We start from the raw sequence: 21,694 nt of genomic DNA, 5'->3' as shown, positions 1-21,694 counted from the left end.
GGATCGCGAGAAACCGTCTGCGTTATCTGCTGCCCACAAACGTGCTCAGAGTGTGTTCGATTAATAAGCGACCATTACTGATTGTGAGCTCTTTCCAGCATGCAACCCTCGCATCTTTCCGGCAAACATCACTCGCTCGCTAATGCAAAGGAAGTGATTGATAATAAACATTTGTACATTCTTTGAGATGACGATCGCTCCCTTTATCAGAACCGAATCTGAGACTTTAAAACAAAATGGTTGAAGCGGATCCGTCTTGTAGATATTTAGAATAAGAAAAAGAGCTTTTGTCTGCGAATGAGGACAAGTCTCTACTACTTTTTTTTTATTTATCCTTAGCCTCAAATTTAATACAGCGAAGGAATTAAAATAAATCTTGCAACAATTTGCGACAATTTTTATTATCCATTTTAATCATCTTTCTTTAAGTTTCTTTAAGTATCAGCAAGTTAAAATAATCATATAGAACGTGACATAATTATTAATTGGCTGTATTAGGCGCGACAAATAGTTTCGCAAATACTTGGTCGTTAATTGCATTTTATGTGTATATTAATGTGACATATCAGTATTATATATCGGCGAGCACTGATGATGACACCACGACCTCGTGATATTCAACATGATAAAGTCGTATAATTAATATAGGCATAATATATCTGTAATTATTAAAGTTGTATAATTGACAAAGACAAAGAGGCTATAATATCTGCGTGTATCGAAATAATTGTTTTCTTATTCTTGTAACAAATACTCCAATTTACATATGATGCATTCCGCATCGGTGTGTACAGATGACACATCGGATAGGTGTATCCGCTCAAGTGAAAAACGGCTGAATGTACGTGAAACTTTACGCGTTAAACCTAATGGATCGTGTTGTTGTTGTTGTTGTTGTTAACTTTTACAGTCCCCTTACAGTGCACGCACCGTCCATCACACCATTCCTAGAAGGTTAATCATCTACGATTGCTACACGAAGGAAGAACTAATGACCGGATCATCCAGATATTAAATGGCACTGAGATCTTTCAATAGACATATTAAATGTAGCAACATATTATACAATAATCGTTAATCTTATCATTGAAAATTTATTACATTGTTCTATTCATCAAATATTTTTGTTCCTTTTTTTTCATTTCGATTAAACCTTATTTTTGAGACATTTATCTTTTTCGTCATAACTATATTATTAATCTTTAATATAGGTGGATAAATCAGAGGATAAGAGTTAAGCTTCATTACGCGTTATATTCATCTCATACGTAAGAGAATATGTGTGGGACGTTTCACACCTTTGTAAACTCATATTCTATAAACCTTTCAGTAACATTCATCTTTTAATCCTAATATATGATATTCTCAATTCATATAATAATAATTTCCTATAAAATATTAAATACCGGATAATTACATTGGAAAAATAACGTAATACGAGAACGTAATTATTATTTTTAACATGAATATACATATCAAACGCTCTTTCATTATTGCTCATTAACTCGATTGCTTTTCACTTGCAGGAAATAATGCGATAAAGAAATAATGCCTATCCGTATTGAAAAATAAAAAATCATCGTGCATGTTATTAGAAAAAAACAAACGCCAATGAAATGAAAATGACGATGGAAAAGACAGAATTACATTAACTTTATCTTCTATTATATATAATAGGATGTTCTAGAAGCGATGCTTCTGGAATACCCATCTTTCCAGAATATGTTTTGCATAGAATCTATAAAAAATTATCTATGAGAATTTTTTACGGCTTTTTTATAACGAAAAAAACTTTCTGAAATAACGTGTCTCATTAACTTTTAATTTTTTATTTAAATATTTTAATGAGATGTTTAAATTTTCATAAAAATCTTTCTCGAAATAAAATCCAATTAAAATTAAATGAGAAATAAAATCTCTATACTATTCTATTTATACCGTCGGCGTATACTTAATTCGCCGAAGCTGAAATTCTGATGCTGTATAACATTATAATCGTCAATATCACGCTATTAAAACAATTGCCCTTTTTCACAGAGTTTTTTAACACCTACGGTTGAAAAGGCATCCGATGGTACTCGCATTCGGTGCTCAGTCAACAGGATGTTTCATATGAAGGAGCGAGGAAAAGCCACGGTAGAGTGTCAGAAATGTCGACCGAATTTCTTTTTAAATTCCGTCGTTTACGATACGATCGATCCAACAAAGTCGACGTTGCCTGAAGAGACCTAAATCATCTTGAAAATCCTCCATCCCTCCGTTAAGGGACGTGTCTTTTACTATTTCGTCACGCTCTCGTCCCAAGTCACCTCGACGACTGTTGCTGAAGAAGATTCACTGCAATTTGTCGCAATCGATTTATGAACGACAAAAACCAAAAGATAGGATATACATGTAATTTGTCGGGTTATCTTGTATCCCGTGCATTATTGCGACAGGACAGAAATTATAATGAGACTTTCAGACAAAGCAAAGCGCGCGTCGCCAAAAAAACGTTTACTCGAATTGCTACACCGAACGAGATATGTATCGATCGTGTCGTATAGATGTCGACCTAATGACTCGACTGATTTTTGTTCGCTCACTAATCTTATGAAGAACAAATTTACACGCAAAGCTTATTCCATGAAAAGAACGTATCCTTTAAAGCTAGCTTTAATTAATTTTAAAATCATTAATTTAAAGAGAGAAAAAATAATATAGTATTTTTTAAATAGAGATTAAATTTCCCAGATCATTGAATTTCTATCCAAGAGAAGAAAAAAGCTTCATAAGTCCACAATTTTACTTTCTTTTTAAATGACTTTTAAATTTTTCAAAAAACAAGAGAATATATTCTCTCGAATAGAAGATCGCATTTCATATTGCGTTGAGTTCGACCGTGACGGAAACTATTTTCACGCTCGGATATTCCAAGAACAGGAGCGAAACATGCACCTCTCATTTCCGGAATGAGTAATTAAATCGTTACGAGAATAACGTAACCGTTATTCTCGCGAAGGGACAAATGCATTTTATCTCGCGGGTTCACGTGCGTGCGCGGCTAAAAATAAATCCCAAGCCCGTTTTAACGCGCGCATCGCGCGGAGATAAGTGACGACGGCGGCAGAAAATAATCAATTCGATTACTCCACTCGAGAGCCGCGGGCAACGTAGGTATGTGTTACAAGACCCCGGAGCCCTAGATAACCGTTTATCGTACGGTGCAATCTGCTCGTGTTACCCTCCAGCCAGCGTGTGCCTGCGACCGCGTTAAGTACCGTTCACATAAGAATTAATGCCGTTGCCGCAGAATATCTTGGCTCGGTGCAGCAATGTGCAACCGTTTACATAAATCTAGCACGTATTAATGATGTTGTATCGCGGTACGGAAGCACGCGAGATCTACAAATTCTACGAATACAACTGCATTGTGGAAACTAACTGTACCAATAATTTGCCAATTTTGCAAGCAAAAAAAAAATCTTCGTATAAAATGCAAAACAATGACTCCTCTTGGATATAAAACTCGTACATCTTCACTCTCGTCCCAAGTCACCTCGACGACTGTTGCTGAAGAAGATTCACTGCAATTTGTCGCAATCGATTTATGAACGACAAAAACCAAAAGATAGGATATACATGTAATTTGTCGGGTTATCTTGTATCCCGTGCATTATTGCGACAGGACAGAAATTATAATGAGACTTTCAGACAAAGCAAAGCGCGCGTCGCCAAAAAAACGTTTACTCGAATTGCTACACCGAACGAGATATGTATCGATCGTGTCGTATAGATGTCGACCTAATGACTCGACTGATTTTTGTTCGCTCACTAATCTTATGAAGAACAAATTTACACGCAAAGCTTATTCCATGAAAAGAACGTATCCTTTAAAGCTAGCTTTAATTAATTTTAAAATCATTAATTTAAAGAGAGAAAAAATAATATAGTATTTTTTAAATAGAGATTAAATTTCCCAGATCATTGAATTTCTATCCAAGAGAAGAAAAAAGCTTCATAAGTCCACAATTTTACTTTCTTTTTAAATGACTTTTAAATTTTTCAAAAAACAAGAGAATATATTCTCTCGAATAGAAGATCGCATTTCATATTGCGTTGAGTTCGACCGTGACGGAAACTATTTTCACGCTCGGATATTCCAAGAACAGGAGCGAAACATGCACCTCTCATTTCCGGAATGAGTAATTAAATCGTTACGAGAATAACGTAACCGTTATTCTCGCGAAGGGACAAATGCATTTTATCTCGCGGGTTCACGTGCGTGCGCGGCTAAAAATAAATCCCAAGCCCGTTTTAACGCGCGCATCGCGCGGAGATAAGTGACGACGGCGGCAGAAAATAATCAATTCGATTACTCCACTCGAGAGCCGCGGGCAACGTAGGTATGTGTTACAAGACCCCGGAGCCCTAGATAACCGTTTATCGTACGGTGCAATCTGCTCGTGTTACCCTCCAGCCAGCGTGTGCCTGCGACCGCGTTAAGTACCGTTCACATAAGAATTAATGCCGTTGCCGCAGAATATCTTGGCTCGGTGCAGCAATGTGCAACCGTTTACATAAATCTAGCACGTATTAATGATGTTGTATCGCGGTACGGAAGCACGCGAGATCTACAAATTCTACGAATACAACTGCATTGTGGAAACTAACTGTACCAATAATTTGCCAATTTTGCAAGCAAAAAAAAAATCTTCGTATAAAATGCAAAACAATGACTCCCCTTGGATATAAAACTCGTACATCTTAAAAAAAAAAAAAAAAAAAATCTCTTTTAAAAAGAAACAAAATCGTATCACTGAAAAGATGTCTCGCACGTTTAATATAAAATCATGCGTTAATTACTATGACGCATTTATTAAGGTATTGTTTTGTATCATATCATATTTTATATTCAATATAAAAGATGTATGTTCAAAAAACAGAGTTTATTAATTTTTTCTTTTTATCCTCGATATAAATTTTAACAGTTGAAGAGAAACGGTATTCTGAATTAATTAAAAATTCAATGAAATCAATCTTTTCATTTATCAAATCAATTTTTGAGTATGTCGACCCAATGACCCGGTTACCTTCATCAACGAGAAATCACTAGTAAAGAACTTTTAAACTAATTAATTTCTTTCGTTAATTAATTATTTAATTTTAATTTAATTATGAAATACTGATTTCTTATAAAGACAGTAAATGTCGTGCGCGAGATCAACTGCAATATCACCTACAATATAACACCAATGAGCTTCGTGTGAACGATACTTTAAGCGATCGATTTTTACGTGCACATTACGTGTCGATCGGTCGGTGATGGTCCGTCAACCTGTTTCTCATCAATGCCTCTCGCTCTCATCGGCGTTCATTTACACGGCGCTTAATAGACAATTAAGCAGCCGAGGTAGCCGAGCAAATTGTTTCGATCAACTGCCGCTTCCGGCGTCGTTCGAGGTCGCGGATGATTGCCTCGTTTGCCTCGCTTTAGTGTCACTTAATTATTTTCCCCGTTCCTATACAATTGGCCTGACCTCGTATCCGTATTCGTAGTCGATCAATGAATCATCGAATCGCCGAAATAATTCAACGAAAGATAACGGAAGTATGCGCGAAAGTGCGAGCAGATCGAGAGAGAACCGCTTTCTTGAGATGACATCATCCGTTTTTGATTGCAGCTACAAAATCACGATTACTGTGTCACATGAAGCTAACATGTATAACGTCACGACGATCACGAGCGAGAAGTTCAGGCTATAAACGTTATATTTACATTACTTTTTACAATACATTTTCCTCCTACGTTACATTTTCTCATTTTTGGGAGGAGAAAGATTTCCGCATTTAAAAGAAAAAATCCTCTTTTTTCCAAGTATTTTAATATTTATTTATAGATCCTATATTAAGATTCTCCAAATCGCATTTAATCGACAAGATTTGCAAGCTGACACGAATGAACGAAGTAACGTGCGACTATATGACAATGTTCTAATTATATGTATATGGCAACGCAGTAAAATTCACATAAATGTGGCATTTGTCGAATATTTGGCAAATGATTGCATCGTCTGGTCATTTCATGAAAATTAAACGAAAACAAAAGTAATATTCGTATGCAGTGAAAACAAACAGTCAATCGTTTGCAAGAATCAGTAGTTCGAGTGCAATTGGTCAACCGGTGCAAGTAGTATAATGCAATCATGCGTCGGACTAAAGAGTGACAAGTAGTTCAAGATCATCGTGCAAAATATGTCAGCCCGCGAACGGCGAGGAGCGGACGTTTCTTGTTCCGTAATATATATATATTTGATCTTTAATTTCCAATTTCAAAGTCGTATAAAGATCTATATAAAGATCTTAAAGTCAAAGAAAAAAATAAGAAAACTAAGAAGAAAATAATTCGAGATCCTACATTTTTCTCTCCAAAAACCAAAAACTCAATTCGTTCTATTTTTACTCTGTATTATTCTCTGTATTATACATATGTATCATATTCTTTTCTTTAATTCTCTCATACATTGAACTAATTAACTTTGAAACCTGAAGCAGAACAGCGTGTAGGCATAAGAGTAAATAGGCATTAGTATTATATGAGTTAATTAAACATGCGGAAGAATTGTAATCAGATTAAACAGTAAACAACTGCTCGGTTATTTCGTAGCACTTAAAACTTAAAGTAATGAAATAAACTATCAAACTGAAATAGAGAGATAGTCGTTTGTCCTAGTAATGGCAATCATTTCACGCAACCCATGTCATGTAATCTCGTATTTAGCAAAATATATATTTTCGCGGCTTCCCGCTCCATCAAATTGAAAGAAATATGACAGCTATTTATCGATCCATCGCTCAAGTTGCCTTCTTACGTAGCCGTTTAACCCTAAACTTATGAGCCAAACATATTAAAGTTCTGAACTACAATAAAACGGGTCATAAGACAGTAGATCAATTATTATTCACACGTATTAAAAATATAGCTATGTGTGTGCTATTATTTTTCATGCTCAAATAATATTAAATCAAGAAACACCGTATCAAGAATTTACTTATTAGATTTAGGAAAGAGACAGAAGCTAAATTTTATAAAAGTTATAAACTACAATTTCAGAACAAGAAAAATGTAATTTAACATTTCCTAGCCCGCCCTTGGATCCGCTAGGATTAAATATCGATAGGTCAAGGACATACACGCGACTTCGGTACCCGTTTTGCGAAATGTACCTCAAAACTTGATTAATTAAAACTATCCAGCATCTCCATTCTGCGAGCGATATCTACCGCACAATAAAATTGCAGCTTAACAACAGTTTCTTATTCGATGTTCGCGTTTTCGTTATTAAACACATATATATCTTCATTCTAAAGTGAGTTCTAAGTGATTTCGTACACGATAAAATATTTCAGGGACATAACAAAATATATATAAAATTAGATTTGTTGTGTGTAGCACAATCCTCTCGATCGAGGGACGTGTTTCGATACCCAAGGGCCCGCCATCCTACGAAACATGATTTCAACGGCGATTCAACAGCGGAGCATTACCGCGGGTAAGAGGAAAAGCGGCGAAACAGGCTTCGAGGCCCCGCAACATTCGCAATGCACAAATCCGTCCATTGTCCGCGGCGCACAATGGAAATCTTTCTGCCACACGCGGCGCGCTTGTTGCTCCGACAGTGAGGCTGACTAAACTTTGCCCGATCGCCACGTGCGGTGCGGTGTGCGAGTCGCGCGTCCCTCCGCACACACCCCTAGTAATTTCTCGCACAAACGGGTGTAGGGTATAGGAGCTCCGGTGTATATACGCGCCGGGAACCGTAGGAGGGAACGAAAGCGAGAGAGAGAGAGTGAGGAGGAAAATGAGTAGAGGAACGGGAAGCCATCGTGCGGAGGAGAAAAAGGAGAACCGCCGCCGCCGAGAGAAGAGAGAAAGAGAGAGTAGAGAGAACTGTGCCACTATGAAAAGCGGCTGTGCGCTCCGTGTAGGATTCGCCTGGGGATAGGTCAATCAATGACCTATTTAAGGAGTCTTCAGACTAGTCTCCCTCCACCACGCTCGCTATCGAGGTTATTCGCAGTGATAAATACGCTGCGAGATAGAGTGATGTTGCGTTTCTCCCCCAGCAAATGGGGCGGAAGCGCTACGCGTTCGCAGGACGCAAATTGCTCCCGTAAATTCTTTTAAACGAGACGAAAACGTCGCGAAGACGAAAACAGAGCGGTTAAATGTACTTTAATATACGAAGGGCTTCCATATGTCGGAGAATCGCAAGAAAGGACGATTATTCGCGCTTCGATAAATATCGATCAATAGTCGAATTTTTCAAATCGATTTGCTAACAAGTGTGTATTGTAATTCTGAAATTTTAAAACCTCGATTTTTCCGCTGTGTATATATCAGGTCTACCGGAAAGTTCTGTCCGTTTTTGGAATAAAACAAAATACAAATTTTTATTACCGTCAATAAACTTTATTAAATAATGTAATTGCAATTATTATTAATGATTTCTTGCCAGCGTGAGGGCAATTTGTATATCCCATTTTCGAAAAATGTTTTATCTTTTGATACGAAAAATTGAACCAGTGCTTGTTTGATATCTTCTTCATTTTTGAATTTCTCGCCCCTCAAAAAATTTTGTAAGGACAAAAACAAATGATAGTCGGAGGGTGCTAAGTCCGGGGAATATGGTGGATGCGACAGAATTCCCCAGCCTAGTTCTGCAATTTTTTGACGAGTCCCCAAAGCAGCATGTGGCCTAGCATTATCATGATGCAGTATGATGTTCCTCCTATTGAACATCGCCGGCCTCTTTTCTTGGACTGCTATATTTAAATTATCCAGTTGCTGACAATACTTCTCCGAATAATGGCAATTACATTATTTAATAAAGTTTATTGACGGTAATAAAAATTTGTATTTTGTTTTATTCCAAAAACGGACAGAACTTTCCGGTAGACCTAATATATTCACTTGTTTGCACGTTATGTTCTCACCTTCTCAAGATGAAATATTATTCGGTCTATTTAGATTTTAGATTTTAGCATCAATTAATTTTTATTACAATGCATCAAATCTAATAGATATTTCATCAAATTTCAAAAAGAAGAAAAAGGTCTATTTATTTCACACGTTTTTACGATTTTATATGTAATTTTTTATCTATATATAAAGATAGCCTCCCCCCCTCGTCTCTTCGTATAAAAACCGATTACGCGAAATAATATTGATGTTAAGTTGAGTGGTTGTCAACCATTAGCATATGTTATAACGCGATTGATTTATTGGTACCGAATTAAATTCGTCGCAGCTACATCCTGTACGAATATATTCTAGAGCAAGCTCCGATGCTATTGACAATCTGGTTAATCGCGTGTATCGAAATCGCGCTTTATCTGATCTTATCTGATAATCCGCTGCACATTACATAGCAACTTAGGAAAATCAACAAAACCCGATAGCTACTACGGCGAATGCTGACGCACGCGCAACCTTGTAGCCAGAGAGATGAAATAAATTCCTAATGAAGATCGACTGGAACAGTTCGCACCACCTTATCACGACCATGAAAAGTGCGAACCTGTGTTTGTAAAATATACACGAAGATACAGTCGATACTTTCCACAAAAGCTAGGAACTCGATATCTAATGTAATCGATTCTAATGCTGTTTTGGGGAAAAATATTTTTTCCCGACCTATCAAATATACTGTAGAATAAAATATATAAATGTCAAGAGATTAAAGAATTTCTTAATTGTTAAAAAACTTTGTGAAGACGTCTAAATCATATTCCGTGACCTGTTTTCAGGCATTTCCTTAATCTCGTAAAAACACATAAATCACAATTTTTCAAATGTCCTTTAGAAATCTGAGGGGCAGTCTAATTCAAACTTTTTTTTTAAATATTTCTAAAATCTATTCAAAAAAACTTCAAAAATTTTTCAAGTTTCTGGACATATTTGTTAGATGTATTTTTATGTGTTGGTTGAAACATAATACATATACATATATACGAAATCGTGCATGCAGGTCAAATCCTAAAAGAACATCTACCGTATTTAGTCTAGAAATATCAAAAGGATATGGGTTAGTGATAAGCGCGAGACACCAGTTGCGCGGTCGTGTGGTCTGGTCGAGATATCTAAGAGCAATTGGAACGAAACCTGGATAGGGTAGATCCTCCCCCTCCTCCTCATCCTCGTTATCCTCATCGTCGTCGTCGTCGTCGTCGTCGTCGTCGTCGTCATCGTCGTCGTCGTCGTCGTCGTCGTCGTCGTCGTTTTCGTCATCCTCATCTTCGTCTTCTTCCTCTTCCTCCACGACTACTCGTCTTTCAGCGGATTCGCGAGCCTCATCCTCGTCCTCGTCATCTTCGAAGTCGCTGAGCTCCGCCACGTCGCTATCGGAGCCCTGTTCCCCTCCGGCTCCGATTCCGCCGCCTGTCTTTGACGCGGATCGGTACCGGTATCCTTGAGGATAATGCAACGACATCCTCGGAATCCCTGTTTCTTTCGAGCGTGACGTTTTCCCAGCGACTTCGGAGGTCCTCAACGACGTTGCGGCCTCCTCGACGCCTGGAGCTACGTGAGGCGACGATGCGGAGACTTCTCGCAGGGAGAGATTCTCATCGCCCGATCTTGCGTCGCGTCCGATACTACCTGCACGTTCTTAACTACTGTCGCGAAAAATCAGTCGATTTTGACAGCGTCATCCCTTCTCGCCAATCCAGTGACGCGATCCTCTTCCTCGCAAGGATTTTCCTCTTCCGAACTGTTGTCTCAACTCTGACACGTTGGTCCACACTGTCGCGATCGAGGAAGCAAGCGATTGCCCGCCGATTGCATCTTACATCGGGGAGACAGCAAATCTAAAGTGCGGGTGTGCGGATGTGCATCTCTCGACGCGCCTGTCCGCTGTTTCTCTCACCTGCGCTTCTCACCTAGGGATGTAGCGAGCGCGCAGTAACCTTGCCCCGGTATCGCGGTGTCCCCGGAAAATGAATGCGCGCAAATTTCACCACGAGGTCATACGCGAGGTTCTTCTTTTCGATCGAGAGAGAGAGAGAGAGAGAGAGAGACAGTCGGTGGCGTGATCAGATCCAGAAAAAAAGGACACGCGTAAAGCGCGTGGTCGAGAACTGATCAACCGCACCACCACCACCACCACCGCCTTTTTTGTTTCTAGCTATCCACCACCTGGATCCGTAATTTATTTCTCTCCAGGTGCGGCTTCTATTGACCGCGATGTCGGTCGCGCGGACACTAAACGCGGACTGTCGTCCGCGAGTGAGCGATGTTCGCGGACGTTGCACGGCACGGTGGTGGTAGCAGCTGAACGCCGCGCGATCGCGGCCGGATTCAACGACGACGACGGTGCCCGACGCAGCGTCGACCGGTGACTGAAAAAAACGTCGAACATCCTCGACGCCGACGATGATGGACGCATGCGCGACCCCGGCGTGTTCGTGTCCCTCGCCTCATCCGCGCGTCTCGCGACCTCCAACATCCTCTCCCCCGGAGAAAATCCGGAGATCTTCCTGCTCTTTCCCACCTCTCCCACGCTTCCCGGCCGCGCGCACCATCTTCTTCTCCTCCACTTCTTCCTATTTCTCCCGGTTGGTCGACCGAAGCTCCTTCACGACTGGCACTCGGAATGAGCAAGACGGAAGGAGAGATAGAGAAAGAGAGATAGACAGAGGGATGGAGCAGTGAGACTGAAGAGGATCTGGCAAAGTCCTTGAGATCCTCGCTTTCACTTTCGGTGTCGACTAAATGGCACTTGTGCTTTTTTTCGCGCCATCATTTGCTGCGGGAGTGCTATCTCTCTTATCGACACTTCGACGTCCTAGGCTAATTGATTAGGGTTACGCACAACACATCGCGTGATCGGCACCGCGGCTATTTCTCCAGGGGTGCAGGGGCGCAAAAAGCGATCGAGCGGAAAGTAAGTTCAGCGAAAGAGAAGTTCCTTCCTTCGGGTTGCGCCGAATAATGGAGAAAAGAGCAAGGAAGGGGAAACATCGATAATTCTTGAGGGTGTAGTTGATAGATGATTGTTCGACGACGCATAATCGAAAGGTTGAATTTTATTCGATAAAGGCGATAAAAACTCGTGACGATTTCATTTTTACAGCATCAATTTTAATGTTTCAAGATAACGACAATCTTCAGAAAATATTTCTCGATCCGTGCTTGGTGCGCTGAAAGAAACTTTGCTAAAAAAAATAATGCGTTACACAAATAGAAATTCGCTTTTCAAAAATAGAAACGACAAATTCTACCAAATTAGGTATACAACTTACGTCGCGACAATATTGTTATTTAAAAGTTATTAATAATTAATAAATGATATTATAATCATTCGTTAATATGAATGGAATTTCTTCATTAAAAAAATTTAATTAAAATACGTACTTATACATTTTCACACCTAACCTAACATTTTTATATGAATTGTTTAAAATTGCTATTCTAAAAAATCTTTCAAGAAAATAAACGTATATATTTAAGTGCTACGAGTTTTAAAAGAAATAAGAAGAGCTTTATATTAATTTTATAATTGTGCTGTACTAATTGAAATGTGATTAATTTTATATAATAATTTGTATCATTTAATATTGCATTAACATATATATATCGCGCAACGAAAAGCAGATAGCAAATTTTGATCTTCTACGCACTGCTATTTTCTAACGAAATTTTTGATGATATGACGGGGTTAAAACTGAAACATCATAACGCTCACCGAGACTGACTTATTATACACTTCGTCTATTTTTGTTCGGAAATCGGACGAAACGAAGAAGGCGCAAACCGCGTGTATATCGCGCTGTTACGTGAATATTCGAAAATAAAAACGACAAGTTAGCCACGGCGATAATCAATCGATACTGGATACGCGATTAAAGTCAGCGTTATGCCCGGAAACGATCAAGTTCGTCGGAGATTACGAACGCATCGTCGTCGACCTTAATCGGCTCCACGCGTGCAGCCGAAAATAGAAATCAACGCGCATGTTCCACATGTTCGGTCGTTTCAAGTGGCTGACATAATCTGCGAAATTTGATGTTTCGCGAAAGATGCTAACCGGGGATCTTGATATGAGAGAGAGAGAGAGAGAGAGAGAGAGAGAGAGAAAGAGATAGATAGATAGAAAGGAAAAGAGACGCTTGACATTCTTTTTGTACAGTTACGAATTTATTCAGAATAAAGATGAACGTTTACGATGCGACGTATAGCACAAACGCCGGATTATCGCGCAAAGTCATTGTATATCGCATCGTATACATCCCTATTGGATACATCTCTTTATTTGGCTGCGATACGTTATCGATCCGCTCGCACTTACGAATGCTACGATGACTCTCGCTACACCAATCTCTCTGCGGGCTAATATTGCATTATTTAACACGGTAAATCCTTTTTACGAGGGAGGAGCGCGCAAATGGCGCGCCGGGACACAAGTAGCAAGGTGACGTCAAATAACGTCTTAATGACGTTTCTAACGTCAAATAACGTCTTAATGATGTTCCTAACGTCAATAAAACGTCATTAAAACGTTACCTTGTTATTTGTGGATATACTTATATCGACAAATATTTTGGCGGAATCTTTCCTTCTTCCGCCAATATAAATTATGACGAGCGACCTAGACGTTCACAGTTTGGAAAATTCAGCATCATCCAATTGAGAAGCAAGCTCGCTAGAATTCGTAATCGGTACAGAACACGTATGACGTCGACACACTAAAACTGTCGCTCGGCCCTTCTGCGGCTTCAGTTTGCTGACGACCGCGTTCTTACGTAACAACACGTTGTTCTGTTGCTCGGGATCGGCTAACAGAAGCACCCTACCTGGTATCAGACGCTCGCGGATAACGCTCAGCATCTCGATTGTATCTTCAGTGTGCGGTTTCCCCGCAATATAAATCTGGAAAAAAACCCACACTCTATAAAGAGCTTGCTAAGAATATTTCTTGGCGGAAACGCCAACGTCTTAAATTCGCACACATCGTCAACGGCAGAAACGGAAGACACATACCTGCGTTGTGTTGTGATACTCGAGCAACGCTAACGTCAATTGTGGAAACATAATTGGCATCTCTGCGAGTCCTTTACCAAATGCGCATAGAAGCCGTCCAGCTTTAGCTTTGAACTCGCTACGATCCAGGTATGCCGCCAATCGCAATAAATTAGAGCATGCGATAGAATTACTGGATGGTTCCGCGCCGTCGTGAGCTGCAATCAAATTCATTAAACATTAGATATTTTCAATAGCTTTTTAGTATTTCGTGACAGTTCGTGACTAACAGAAATCAGCTTGAAATTTCGCAATAACGTCGCAATTCACTTTTCTAATTCGCTAATTCGGAAACACTGCATAAGATCTTAATCTACATCATTTCTTACTTTGAAAATATGAATCTGATTTTTATATCTTTCATATTTTGACTTCAAATTCCTTTCTCTTCGAATATATCAAGTTAAGGCAATGTTGAACGTGCGATATAATAACCAAATTGTAATGAGAATTCAGCAAAAGCCATAAATATTTAAATGTGATGATCTTTATGGCGGAATGCGGTTTTGCGTTCGATCTCGTTTACTCGACGTAACCGCCGCGCATTAAAGAGTACCTTCCCGTTTAATGGCCGAACTAAAATTACCACAGAAACATGCCGTACCGTCTTTCATCCGTAAAATCATCTGAGAATTCTCAACTGTGGAAAAGTAACCGCCGTCTCGCGAATCCCAGAACAATCGGTCTTGAATATCTTGCAGCTCCTCAGCAAACTCGAGCCAATGCTCATCGAAATTGACCTCGTACAGATCGAGTAATCCTTTCACGACGAATGCGTAATCGTCATGGAAACCGTGAATCGGAACGCTCCTATAAATCATATCGTAGATTCAATCTCACAATGTGTGACATCGACACTGAAATAAGACGTCTATTCTCACGTTTGCATAATTCTATCGTCCTCTCCACGATAACAACTGCGAAGTAGCACGCTTTTATTTTTATCAAATAAATATCGCTCTACAAATTTGGCAGCGTTCGTCGCTAATTCGACGTATTTGTCGTTTCTCACAGCTGCTCCAGCACGCGCAAAACCACTTATCATAAGACCTGTAAATAGATTGTTAGACTTTGTCGAACACATTCGTCGCGATGACGAATGTTTTCATCATTCATCATCGACATCGATTGACCACGATTCATTACCATTCCATGCCGTGACGATCTTATCGTCCAAATGGGGCCGCGGTCTCTTCGATCTTTCTTCAAACAAGATTCGACAGGCCTCCTTAATATAATTTTTAGTATTCTCTACACTAATGTCAAAATGTTCCGCGGTTTGTTCTATGCCATCATACACAATAAATACATTTTTGCCGGTAAGTTCGCCATGAGGATCCTACACCGCCAAATAAACATTCGCAAACTTTACTTTATAAGTATCTCTTATTTTATAACTTCGATACTAACTTACGTTAGATATCTAACGTACTTGAGCCTTTCGCACGTTTCCCTCCTTTCTCACATTGAAGTGATAACAGACAAGGTCGGAAAATCGAATATTATTGTTACCAGATACTTTCTTATCTAAAAGAGCTTTAACTTCCTTGTAAGTCCAAACATAAAATGCGCCTTCCCGTTTCGCTAAAGCCTGTGGCTCTGGAAGTGAATCGGCGTCCTCTGCACTGTAGAAGCCACCTTCCTGAAGAGCATACATGATATAAATATTTATATTCTCCTAAGTCCTTGTTGCTATCACATCTATGAAAATTAAGCAAAAATATGAGTAATATGTGTAATACCTTGTGTCGCAGATCACGCGCGACATATGTTGCAATATCGTCTACAATATCGGAATAGAATGAATGTTTCGTGACGACGTAAGCGTCGGCGTAGGCTTGTATTAATTGGGCTTGATCGTAGAGCATTTTCTCGAAGTGAGGAACGTGCCATTCGCCGTCCACAGAATACCTGGAGAATCCCTGAATACGACACATTTGAAATAATTTAACTCGCACATAACAATCGTGAAAGAGTAAAGAAACGGTCTTACTTGTCCCACGTGATCGTGAATTCCACCGTGAGCCATCTTCGTCAGGGTATGCAGAGACATTTCTAAACATTGCTTACGCAACTCGGAGGAGGTACTTAGAGCATATGTACTGAAGAGAAAATTAAAATTGACAGGTTCGGGAAATTTCGGCCCGTTCATCCTGGGTCTGCTGCCAAACCCGCCAAATTTCGGCTCGTATCCGTTCGCCAAAAGATGAACGCATAACAAAGCACATTCGGCCGAGGGAAATCCATCACCAATCTGCAAAATTGCGAAAATTGAATAAATCAGAATCGAATAAAAGCATAATGTATATAAAAATGTTTTATCTCTCCAAATCTTTAAATCTCGCTCACTTTTAAGCCTTGTCTGCATTCGACAATATCCTTTAGGCGTTCTACTATGTTAGCAGTGGATTTGATTATGTTGCTCTTTTGCTGCGCCCACTATAATAAAGAAATCATTTATAAGCCTAATTTATCGGGATAAGAATAAGATTTATACATGACAAATTATAAATGTAAATTCTCTCGACACATGCTAACGTAAGAATATTTATATCGAATGTAAAACCCGGTCTACAATGAGTCGTTAGTCGTTAGTCGCAAGCAAATTGACCAACCACAGTCTATTATTCCAAGAATATTCTAGGAATAATCAACTGTGGTTGGTCAATTTGCTTGCGACTAAAGCCCGTATCAGACTACACATTGAAGATTCAGATTGAAGACTCAAGATTGAAATTTGACCAATCAGAATAAAGAAATTTTAGTCCCTTTTTTTCATTGGTTGAATGGGATCTTAAGACGACCCAAGACCACACTTAAGACGATCTTGGATATAAGAACGGACTATGAATACCGGCCATTGTAGACCGGGCATAAGTATCGTGCTTTTTGCACACCTCCTTCGCAACTCCTAACAAGAGCGATTTAAATCCTATAAGGCCATATTTGTCATCTGGCGGGAAATATGTTCCGCCCGTCACTGGCGTTAAATCCGGCGATAGGAAAACACTCATTGGCCAACCACCATGGCCCGACTTTGCCTGTCAAATACAGATATATATATATATTTCTATCAATATATAGTTAGTACATTTTACATAATTATACGTAATATGTTTCATAAATTCAATATTTTTATATTGAATTAATATATTTATAATTAATATATTTATAGTAAATGTTGAATTTTTTATCAATAAGCTAAAAAATATCAGTTGTATAAGTAGGAGATATATAATTTGCTATCTATTTTCTTACTTCGCGTATGAAAGGCAACAATCAACAATTATTCCGATAACACGTACCTGAACAAACGTCATATATATTCTGTCGATATCGGGCCTCTCTTCTCTATCCACTTTAATATTAACAAAATTCTCGTTCATGATTCGCGCGATGTCTTCCTTTTCAAATGATTCCTTCTCCATCACATGGCACCAATGACACGTGGAGTAACCGACTGATAAAAAAATCATTTTATCCTCCTTCTTCGCTCTTTCTAAAGCTTCATCACCCCAAGGATACCATTCCACGGGATTAGTCGCGTGTTGCAGTAGATACGGCGACTTTTCCAAGCTCAAACGATTTAATTTCTTTACACTAGAATGGCTGGTGTTTTTAGCGCTACTCTTGGATGTCGATGCCATTCTGACGGATGATAACAGGAAATTGCGATTTGATCTGTTTCAAACATATTTGTTAATATAAACTTTAAATTGTAGAATAGAAATGTAGCAAATATAAACTCGATCGCTTTATTAACAACAACATAAAAATTACTAGCTCTGAATGAATTGAGTTTAAAAAAAAATTTATTTTTCATCTAACTTGAAATAACTCACTTAATGAAATTATTTAATAAATCTTGATCTAATTAGCTTTAAAGTTTTAAATATTTAACAGTTGCGGAAAAATATCGCATATATTTAAATCCATATTGAGAAACAGTCTTTGCACAAATTTATTATAGCGTATGTTTCTAAAATCTAATTTAGTTTAATGCAAATCTCATGAGACGTTCCTTCAAATTATTAATGTTAGAAATTATTTACATGTAATCTTTGAGAGATCAGATATTTCTATATTAAATATGTAATAATTATGATAAATAATTGAATATATGATGGCATGTATGATTCGACCTGTTAATGTATTGTCCGACGACAGGAAGAAGGGTACTTTCAATCAAATGAAAACCCGTACGACACCCGTACTGCACCGTATTGCGCCGTTTCTTAGATATCTCGGACACGTAGCGGACTGTTGATAAAAGATTGCATCTTCCCGAAGTCATAACACAATTAGCATGGAGAGTATGCACTGCAATGATCGATCTTATATGTCATATCGCTGAATAATTATTAACTAGTTCAATCGAATAATTATTAAATGAGCTTAACATTATTATATTGTACATATCACAAGTTTTGTACAATGCTTCTTTCAATAAAAAATTTATTAAAGCAGACGTCAATTCTAGATTACCTCAATAAACGTTCACATATAAAAAAAATTAAGTTTGTTTTATTTATAAAATTAATTACGTAAATGTTTATAAGCTGATATGATATATTATAAAAGCACAACTTTTTAAATAAAAAGAACAAAAAGAAAATCTTTTAATTCTAGGAAAACCTACTTTGAAAAAAATCTTATATGTTTATATAACAATTGCGATCACGCGCAATTGCATGTTATAAATAAACATATAAATACCCCAGACAGCACATGTTCCTAAAAGACGACTTAAAGATGTCTTATCCTTTTTTTAGACATCTTTAAGATGTTTTTTGATCTTCTTGTTCTGTCTAAGACTATACAAATTTTTTTTATCGTTTAATCAATACTTTTCAATTGAAATAAAATAGTTATTTTTATTTATATATAAAGGAATATGCAAAAGCAGCACTACACTCAAGCTTAAAGTGATATCTTAAATTGTGCTCAAGCTTAAGATAAATGTAAGATCCTTTTTCTCTCTTATTTAAAAACCGCTTCTTTTAATATCGGTTCATTACAATATAGTGTGATTTAAATAAATTAGGCATATTATATATATTCAACTATTTCAATAAAAGTTAAAATATATCTATTTATATTCGGTCATATCTAGATAAAAGAATATTAAGTAAATATTAAAAGTAAAAAAAGAAAAGGGTTTATCTCATGGGAGAAACAAGTATTTTAGAGATATTAAAATAAGGATTATGTAGTACACTACAAACATTGAAAATCGAAGTACGTTTTCTAATAAAGACTTAAAATCTGTAATCAAACTTAAGATCGCGAATTATGAGACACAAGTATTTTAGAAATATTAAAAAAGAGATTATATAATACATTACAAACATTGAAAATCGAAGTGCGTTTCCTAATATAGAATTAAAATCTATAATCAAACTTAAGATCGCGAATTATGGGACACACGGTACATGCCAAGTAAAAAAATGGCAGATCTATATTCTACGCAGCGATTATCGCGCCATGAATCGGCGATATTCTCGGGCATAATCGGCCATCGCGAAAATCGTCGAATCAAATCTAAAAAGCGTTAAATTACTCAGCCCCGTGCGAGATTAGATAAAATTTAATATCCGCCGATAAAAAACAACATATGTGCGTACATACAGAGTTTGCAGCGTCTGATTCGGTAGAGATCCGTGTTCCTCGAAATTTTTACTGAATTACACTGCCAGATGGCGCGTCAATTAATTCCAGCGCGCTTTTACAATATATGTACGCATTAGAGTTTTTACAATACGCACGAAATCACATAGGAAATCAGGAAACATACTACAAATTGTCATTATAGTGATATTTTATCGTATAGATTTAAATTAACATGAGTGTGAGATCTCTTTTTCTCATCATTAGATAATAAAAAAGCATAATGAAAATGAAAAAAAGTCATGTGCAATGTTGATCGAAAAGCTTTCTGTTAAAAAATCGTTATATTATAATATCACAATATTATTTCGACCGGACATATGTATATAAAAAAATCAGCCACTTATCTATTAGCTACTTGATATATAAAACGTCAAATATCATATATCATACAAAATCATTTATTTTATTTAAAAATATTTTTCCCACTAGATGGCTCGTAAACCATGATATATGTATAGTATTCTCGTTATTCAAATATACCTAAATGTTGTATAAAGATCCTTAATATATGATCGATGTTGGGGCGATGTAAATGTGCTGCAGAGGCTATGATATGTTTGAATCCTCGGATCTCAATAAGCGGTGTTTACAGGAACAACTTATTCTTCGCTCCAAAATTATGTTACCATCATGCATGTATACCGACTGTTAAATTTTGAATATTATTCTTGCATTTATATCATTTAAAACGTCGAAAGCGCAAAGAGAGATCAAACCAAAAACGAACGGAAGCTATAGAGAGTGGAAAAGAAGAAATCATCTAACCTGGTGTAATAGCGATGACGTCTTAGTCGGAAATATCCACATCTTAGAATGACAGCTACGTCTCTCGCGGTCAACAGATCAATAAACATCAAAGAGGTAAAACACTAGCCACGTGCGTCCACAGCTGTCATGTACTATTTACATTTCCAGAAGCTCCAAAAGACCAAGCACTCGTCGTGCGTGCTCCGAAAATATCGAATGACTGTAAATCAATACATAATAGATATAGACTAGATAAACAAATATTACATGGACTACGGCTGCGGTCCGAAATACGCTCACAGCGCTATTAGCGCGCTGCCAGCATAGACATATAGAATGGACTGAGCGTTGCGATAGACAAACGCGCGCTCGCTGTAGAAAGAGAGATACTATATGGGAGGCCTATTTTGTCTCTTTTTCTATCATCTCATTGGTGATTTTGTCCCCCTCCATATAGAAAATTACCAATAAGATGCCAGGAAAAGAGACAAACATAGGCCTCCCATATAGTACCTCTCTTTCTACAGCGGGTGCGCGTTTGTTTATCTCGCAATGCTCAATCCAGTCTATATATCTATGACTGCCAGCTATAGTGCCGTAAACTATAGATTTTCAGTACTGTGAGCGCTGTGAGCATAGACATAGTATCTAGACCGAGCATTTGCCTTTATTTAAGGAGTGGGAGTACAGATGCACGTAGAAAAGGACATACTCTGTTTTGTGCCCCTTGCGTTCTCTCTCGCTCGCATGTAGCATAGCGTACTCTTTCGCTATGCTACATGCGAGTGAGAGAAAACGCAAGGGGCACAAAACAGAGTATGTCCTTTTCTACGTGCACCTTGGCCCCCACTCCTCAACACTCAGTCTAGATATATTATGTCTATGGCTGTGAGCGTATTTCGGACCGCAGCCTACGTGAAGTCTTCGTGAGTTCCGAAATACACTCTTCTGTGTTTCTCTCATAGGGTGCGTTCAAGAGACACAACCGTTGAGTAGCAATCGAATGTGATTGGTTCTTACTTCTAGTACCAACAAATCAACGTCGAGTATTGACAAGACGATGCTCAACAGTTGTGTCTCCTGAACATGCTCATAGATAGATCTACAAAATTCGAAATTGTTTAATGTAAAAAAGACGAAAACCACCTTTTGAAAGATATAAAAAATTCGCACGCAATACGCAGTTTTTTTTTATATATGAATAAATATATATATATA

At 37.9% G+C, this 21,694-nt stretch overlaps 3 protein-coding genes across 8 annotated transcripts in view; 1 reads left to right on the top strand and 2 right to left on the bottom strand.

Moving 5' to 3' along the window:
* Nucleotides 1-11,368, bottom strand: part of LOC115233530 (voltage-dependent T-type calcium channel subunit alpha-1I) — a 47,212-nt gene extending 35,844 nt beyond the window's left edge. The window contains exon 1 of the mRNA XM_029804015.1: nucleotides 10,066-11,368. Coding sequence (XP_029659875.1) covers nucleotides 10,066-10,472 — 407 coding nt within the window. The 5' untranslated portion in view covers nucleotides 10,473-11,368. The remainder of the gene's footprint in view (nucleotides 1-10,065) is intronic.
* A 1,787-nt stretch (nucleotides 11,369-13,155) lies between these two features.
* LOC115233455 (spermatogenesis-associated protein 20) lies at nucleotides 13,156-20,797 on the bottom strand. Of its 6 annotated transcripts, XM_029803893.1 has the most exons (14): nucleotides 20,495-20,797; nucleotides 20,210-20,374; nucleotides 18,202-18,379; nucleotides 17,365-17,740; nucleotides 16,957-17,100; nucleotides 16,409-16,498; nucleotides 16,053-16,313; nucleotides 15,802-15,981; nucleotides 15,492-15,701; nucleotides 15,206-15,398; nucleotides 14,941-15,109; nucleotides 14,664-14,869; nucleotides 14,021-14,217; nucleotides 13,156-13,909 (listed from the first exon to the last, which is right to left on the bottom strand). In XM_029803893.1, exons 3-14 carry the CDS (start codon nucleotides 18,351-18,353, stop codon nucleotides 13,637-13,639), a joined length of 2,451 nt encoding a protein of 816 aa, XP_029659753.1. In that variant the 5' UTR covers nucleotides 18,354-18,379; nucleotides 20,210-20,374; nucleotides 20,495-20,797; the 3' UTR covers nucleotides 13,156-13,636. The 6 variants fall into 6 exon arrangements, with proteins under 6 accessions (XP_029659753.1, XP_029659762.1, XP_029659789.1 ...); XM_029803902.1 differs by lacking the exon at nucleotides 20,210-20,374; XM_029803929.1 differs by lacking the exon at nucleotides 18,202-18,379 and having other exon boundaries at nucleotides 20,495-20,796.
* Nucleotides 20,798-21,280: 483 nt separating this feature from the next.
* Nucleotides 21,281-21,694, top strand: part of LOC115233445 (probable protein BRICK1-B) — a 2,362-nt gene continuing 1,948 nt past the window's right edge. The window contains exon 1 of the mRNA XM_029803881.1: nucleotides 21,281-21,402. The gene's annotated coding sequence lies outside the window, so the exon portion shown is untranslated. The remainder of the gene's footprint in view (nucleotides 21,403-21,694) is intronic.

This window comes from Formica exsecta, unplaced genomic scaffold (genome assembly GCF_003651465.1).
Source record: "Formica exsecta isolate Colony F162 unplaced genomic scaffold, ASM365146v1 scaffold105, whole genome shotgun sequence".
Lineage (NCBI taxonomy): Eukaryota > Metazoa > Arthropoda > Insecta > Hymenoptera > Formicidae > Formica > Formica exsecta.
This window is presented reverse-complemented; position numbering and strand designations above follow the sequence as displayed.

What these genes read in the sequence shown, in the direction of transcription:
- LOC115233455 (XM_029803893.1), bottom strand. Translation starts at nt 18,353, where the DNA reads ATGACTTCGGGAAGATGCAATCTTTTATCAACAGTCCGCTACGTGTCC. An exon ending in GATCGTCACGGCATGGAATG is followed by an intron (nt 15,110 to 15,205) that starts GTAATGAATCGT and finishes ATCTATTTACAG; the next exon opens with GTCTTATGATAAGTGGTTTT. An exon ending in GACGATAGAATTATGCAAAC is followed by an intron (nt 14,870 to 14,940) that starts GTGAGAATAGAC and finishes TATGATTTATAG; the next exon opens with GAGCGTTCCGATTCACGGTT.